Source organism: Mytilus californianus, unplaced genomic scaffold (genome assembly GCF_021869535.1).
Source record: "Mytilus californianus isolate M0D057914Y unplaced genomic scaffold, xbMytCali1.0.p SCAF_9, whole genome shotgun sequence".
Taxonomy (NCBI): domain Eukaryota; kingdom Metazoa; phylum Mollusca; class Bivalvia; order Mytilida; family Mytilidae; genus Mytilus; species Mytilus californianus.
The window spans coordinates 17,308,622-17,315,058 of record NW_026262745.1 but is presented as its reverse complement, the minus strand read 5'-3'; the positions used below and the strand labels follow the sequence as shown (position 1 = coordinate 17,315,058).

General features: G+C 36.4%; 1 protein-coding gene across 1 annotated transcript; it reads right to left on the bottom strand.

The window, feature by feature from the left end:
• Positions 1-253: 253 nt before the first annotated feature.
• On the bottom strand, positions 254-4,732 carry LOC127715796 (uncharacterized). The gene is made up of 2 exons (XM_052221935.1): positions 4,697-4,732; positions 254-4,088 (listed from the first exon to the last, which is right to left on the bottom strand). Exons 1-2 carry the CDS (start codon positions 4,730-4,732, stop codon positions 627-629), a joined length of 3,498 nt encoding a protein of 1,165 aa, XP_052077895.1. The 3' UTR covers positions 254-626.
• Positions 4,733-6,437: the final 1,705 nt, after the last annotated feature.

Sequence of the window (6,437 nt, the reverse complement as noted above, 5' to 3'; positions counted from 1 at the left end):
GATGCGGATCCCGGTTTTCGAAAGGGGCGGGGCACCCAAATTGACAACATTTGGAGTGGAACAGGTAAAAAGTCTGCATTAATCATAAATGTAGCTCCATAAGGGGGCGGTTACCCTGTCCCCCAACATCCACCTCTGATAAAAAATCGATTTGAAATTCTTTATACAGGTATAGAATTAAGGGTACATTATTTCATATTTCACCCTTGGCGAGAAGACATAATTATGTTTTACAAATAATATTTTTGCAGCGAAGAGTTAATAAATTTTGTTTCATAGATGCTTAGAAACATCCGTGACTTAAACAAATCAACCGGAATGAATACACGTAAGGCTTGTGGCATGTTTTGGAATGGAAGCCTGGTATACCACTGGAATTAATGAAATAGGCATGAAAAAAAGACAATTGTTGTCTTGCTTGTTTGGAGAAAATAAATAGACTTGATAACGGGGTTTAATAATCACATTTGAAACAAGAAGCTAAACAGTCATGCTATGTGCGACCATTATAATCTTGCGTAAATTGAAAATAAAAATAAAAATATTATCGTCGTCAACTTTATAATTACTAGATATTAAGGTGACTAATAAATGGATCCAAAAATATTAAATTGCGTACATGTCTATTAAACTAAAGACCCAAATGATGAATGCAAGTCATAAATTATAACATTTGTCTTATCGTAAGCAACCAAAAATCGGTTCAAAGTCTCATTAAATGCTACAGCTTTCGGTGAGATAAGCACATTTATTATCTTCCGGCTTTGTTTACCGTCCGTTCCAGAAATCTGCCAGATATTGTTTGAATCAATGCCAGCTACATAAATATTTCCTTCAAAATCAGTTGCTAAACCCTCTGCTCGTTCTAGTGCCGGGTCTTCAAAAGTGAAAATCTGGTTCCCTGTTTTATCAATGCAAATTAAGGAAGACTTGTGTGTGTAGTAAATTCTGTCTTCATGACAGGTCAGGTACCCTTCGAAATCGGTCTGAACACGTATAGTACGCATGACTATGCCATTCAAGTTCATTATTATGATGCTTTCACTGCAGCGGATGATTAAATCTTTGATTTGGTATGTGATTCCAAAGCAACATTCGTTAACGGGGAGAGATTTAATTGTCTTCATTTCTATCATGTCCACTAGATCAACGGATTTTGCATCTGGAAAAGTGACGGCCACAACATTCTCATTAACAGCAGTAATATCGAAAGGTTTTTCTTTGAAGTCGAGCACATCTTGACATTCCGCGGCACATGTAAAAATGTATAGTTTCTGTTCATTTCTGTCTATCAAGAGAACTTTACCTTTGCTATTGAACACTCCCCCAGATATAAAGGTGTCTCCACTTTGAACATTAAAGTCGTTTCTTGACCTTGCCTCGTATGGAACCATCTTCTTTTCGCTCTTAGACTGTTCCGTTTCCTTCTTTGTATTTTCTGTATCTTCGACTTTCAGTCCACCAATTGGTCTCTTTCGCGGTTTTGGACTAGCTGATGGACTCCGTTTTGTCTGAATTCCTTCTATGTTTAATTTATTTCCATGGTTATCGGTATATTCATCTGTGTTTTTCAAACCAATGTTGTCCTTGTCGGGAGCCGTTTGGTTTGTTTTCAGACGATTCTGTAGTTCACCTAAAAATGCGACCGACATACCAGGCATCATACCTTTTGGTATTGGTGGTCGTTTTTCTCCTACAGGAGGAGGCTCTGGTTTTTGTATTTCTCCCGATGGAATCACTAACGTTTGATTTTCTCCAGGAGGAGTCACTGGTAGTCGCTTTCCTTCTCTACTTGGCACTTGTGGTAGTTTTACTCCTATCATTTGAACTTGGCGTTTCCCCCCACTTGCAGCCTTAAGTGCTTGTTTTTCATCACTGTCTAGATTTCCTTCTGTTTCTGGGGTCAATGGTATTGTCTGTTCGTCCAGTATTTCAAAATACTTCACTTGGATCTCCTCAGGCTCGTTATTTGTATTGTTATCGTTGTTTCTTTCTTTCTCGATTCCAGATTTTTCTTTAATTTCATTTTGCTCTTTTTGCTTTTCTTTACTCATCAATTGAAAACTTGTTTCATATGGATTTTCTTCTTTATCTTTTAATGTTTCTTTGTATCCCTGATATATAATTTCGAAATTTTGCTCGTATGGACTTGATTTTCTCCTTTTGGGCGTTATCTCATGTGCCGCTTTTCTGACCGTCCCCGCATATACTGGGTCGTTCATTGGGTCATTTTTAAAGATTTTGTCTTTCGTTGACTGTTCGACGTCAAACTTTCCGTTCTTTTTATGAAACCTTAACTTTTCTTTTGCTTTATCAAAAAAATTCTTTTTATTTGCGTTTTTATTTTTCTCCATCTCTTTCTTTTTGCCGGCATTAGTCTCATTTGCTTTCAATTGTGATTCGGGTCTATAAACCTCAAATTCAATGCTTTGAACATTTAAACTCGATACATCACTGTCGTTCACAGTGCTATCTGAAGTTTTTGTTCTGTCTACAAAGGCAAATTCCTTCTTTGTAGTTATACCCTTGTTTTGCTTTGCAGGAGAATTCATTGGTATATACGTGGGATCAAGAAAGGGACTGTCATAGTCTATCTGATCATAGTCAGGGTCCTCCGATACTTCATCGTTCATTGCAGCCTGAAGACTTTTCCTTCGTGTTCGTGACCCACGTCCTTCAGAATGGTTCGGTTTGTTTATACTTGAATTGTCATCTTCTTTAATTATTGAGGGAATATCTGGCGTTGAAAAGTAGAAACTTTTGGTGTTGGATAGGGAGTTACTAGCAGGCTCCTTCTTGCGCAGATAGCTCGATATTAGTGCATTTAGTTTTTCCTTTTCTGGGTCCAAAGGGTCAGTCTTTTTCTTTACTGTTTCCGTTCTTTTATGTCTCGTTTTGATAACACCATTTGAATCATTCGATTGTTGTTGCTGTGATTTGTTGTTTTTGTTTGTATCTTCAGCTCTGTTTTGTTCGCCGTTTTTGTTAACCTTTGCATACTGTTCGTCTTCCCCAAATACCTCGTCGTCATCTGCATAGCTATAGATGTGTTCACGTTTTTTTTTCTCAAAGTCCACACTTGTAATATGTTTATCGACAAAGAGTTTCAGTTTTCTCTCAATTTCTGCAATATTATCAATTGCTTTAACAGACTGTCCTCTTCGGGGAGGAGGAGGGCCTTTCTTTTTTTCGCGCCTGACGCTTTTTCTATCCGACCTTGGAGATTCCTCGCCAGTTTTATTCTTTCGGTGCTTTGCTTTTGGTTTATCGTTCGGTTCCTTTCGTCTTGCAGGCTTTGGTGACACTACAGGAGAAATACGTTCGTGTACACTCATTTCACTATTTGCACCAGTTGGCATTGGTGGTCTTTTTTCGTCATTATTTGTCACCGGTATATTTAAAGAGATTTCACTGCCATTTCTTAGCTTCTTTTTATCAGAGACGAGATGACCAAATGACCGGATTTCCTTTGGAATACCTTGCAAATGTTCATCAAATTTAATGTAAATGATCTCTGGCTCCTTGTCGTTTCCTTTTTCTGTTTTGGCTAACAATATACGAATTCGCTTCATACTTGTCAGTAGTTGTACTGATGTACCGCTTTTAATCAGTTTTTGTAAATACATCTTACAAAAACGAATAGGGGAGTTTTCTTTGTGTTTTTCGTTCTCAGTTGTTTCCATAAACATTGAAATCTCGTCTCGCAATTGTTTTTCTATCTTATTCAGATGCTTGTCAATTTTGGCTCGTATTTTAGTAATCTCGTCGTTCAACGCTATGCATTTAACCACATCAAGCTGTTTCGATTTTTCCTCCTCTGATCTTCTATCAAGTTCTTGGAGAAGTTCAGAAGGTTCTTGTGCATTCTGGGTTTCTCTGACCCATTTTTCGATTGGAATTACGTCATCGCAGTGTCGGTGCTTATGTACCTCACATCGTACACAGCACGGTTCGTCATGTGAATAACAGTAAGTTTCGATCTTTTCTTCTGGGTGAATTTCACACAGTTCAAAAGCCTTTGATATTATCTCTGGGTGTTCTTTCAGTTCCTCCACACTGTGCAGTTTATGACTGGCAAGATTCTTCACCTAAAAAACAAAAAGAATATTATTTACTGTAGATCATTTTAAAGTCTCCTTGCATTAAAACATGGTATTTTTATATGTTTCACACAGCTTATAATTTTTAAGAGTATAAAAATATTGACATTTGAACGTATCCTTGAAGGACGAATGGAAGAGGATGGATACATGACATGAAGATACAATTATAGATTAAGGACATTAGATGTTATAAGGTCCACGGGAAGACATTTAATCATACCTAGGCACCTTATTCTAACCCCAGGCCGACCATTCTTTATTACTAAATGATAGGTGCATGCGGAATATTACCAAATACTTTGAGTTTAAACTAAACAACGGGAGACAGAACTTATCCCACACTCCCGGGTCAAGCACAAGACAACAGAGGTTGCTGATGTTCTGAAGGTACATGTTTTTTCCGATGTTATTTTGTAAACACGACTGTATAGTTATGTGTGTATTGATATCCATATAGAGGAACTGCCATTGATGAAGTCATGTTTTACATTTTATCATATCGGGGTCTTTTATAGCTTGCTATACGGTATGGGATTTGCTCATGTTATATAGGAAAGACATATAGTTGCTTATATATATATATATACATCTACGTCAATTGGTCCCTCGTGTATAGCCAATAGTCTCATTGGTAATCATACTACATCTTATTTTTATTTGACAGCATAACATAAGAATAGGGATTTAGGGGACAATAAACAACCAGTGGCGGATCCAGAAATTTTCATAAGTGGGGCCCACTGACTGCCTAAGAGGGGGCCCGCTCCAGTCATGCTTAAGTGATTCCCTAAATAATAAACAAAATTTTCCCACAAAAGGGGGGCCGGGAGTCCTCCCCCCCTTAATCCGCCTCTGACAACAATTTCATTCAAAACGCCAGATTTTTCTTGGAGTTCGTACATAATTTTTATGATCTCTCGATCAACACTTCACGTTTGACCTGCTTCTCTTTGAGGACCTCTGGCCGATACAAATATGTTAAGCGCCTTTTAGGTTTTATAATATAAGAAAGCAAAAGATAATTACCTTTTTATGAAAATTAGCACACGTGCTACAAAGCAGTCCGCTACATTGCTGACACCAGTGGGTGGCGGACACTTTAACGCCATCAGAATCAAAACATGGCCTACAGAAATTTTCTGTTTCGTTAGTTACGGTAACTTTTTCTCGCTCAACTAAACTTGATATAAAATTGTTTCTTGGCATTTGCTCTTTCCATGTCTTAGGGTCAAACTTGTCTTCAACACTGACATCTGTAAACAGTTTACATATTTTACATTCAATTCCATTATCATTTGGTTTTACAGTTTTTGCAATCCAGTCTTCAAGACAATTTTCGCAAAATGAATGAAGACAAGTTAAATATCGCGGATTCTCAAGCCAATTATTGCAAATTCCACAATGAAGAATATCAATATCGCCTTCGACTTCCATTACAAATAAAACTATACCATGTAAATAATGGAAAGTGTGCATAAAAACAAGGGATTAGAGAACAAGACAAACAAATAGGATACGATTCATACAGATTAAAGTCACATCCTTCAATTATTAAGATATGTCCTGGTTAAATTCTTTAATGCGGTGATCTTAATAAGTATTTTGATATTGTTGCTCGACTATTTAAAAATTTTACTTAAGAAGGTTCATCAATATCATATTTGAATTTTCCACTTGACGACGTATCAACGTATGTTCCAATCTGTAAACAATCCAATAATCATAGAAAAACTTGAATATGAAAGGGAGGAAGTCATTAAGGTTCCCATTTGGCACCCAAAATATGATTCGGCATAATTAGTAAACAGTGCAATTTTAGTTGTAAAAATACTTATTTTTCTTTACACTACTACATCGAAACTGTTAAATGAAGTCAAAAAATGAATATTTGCCATGGTTTCAAAATATATAAAAATCTCATTAATATTTGTACACTAATATACTTTTCGTATAAATAGGGAAGGATATTATGCTCTTTACAAATTAAAATACCCTTTCAACATCTATTTCAGCTAGGGGCCCACAGTTGTCCTAATTTATGGCGTAATTTCTCTAGCCAACATGTCGATATTCTTCAGTGCCAGTCCAAATTTTCCGCCCTTTTCATCATGGCCTTGTCAAACTATCTATATCTACTATACGTATTTGTAATTTGTTAACTGAATATTTACGAAATAATAGCCACTGGAAGTGAAGCAAAAAGCAAATAATCAATACATCTTAACAGTATCACAATTTATGCACAGGTTTTATAAACAATAAAGGCAGCAAAGGGATAATAAAAAGTCGAAGAAAAACTGAAAAAAACCATGACAAAACAAATAAAAAAAAATG

Bases quoted from the DNA above. Each gene is read 5' to 3' on its own strand.
- LOC127715796 (XM_052221935.1), bottom strand. From the start codon at position 4,732: ATGAGACTATTGGCTATACACGAGGGACCAATTGAC. The intron at 4,089-4,696 runs GTAGATGTATAT...TTTGTTTTTTAG, and splicing joins TACACGAGGGACCAATTGAC to GTGAAGAATCTTGCCAGTCA.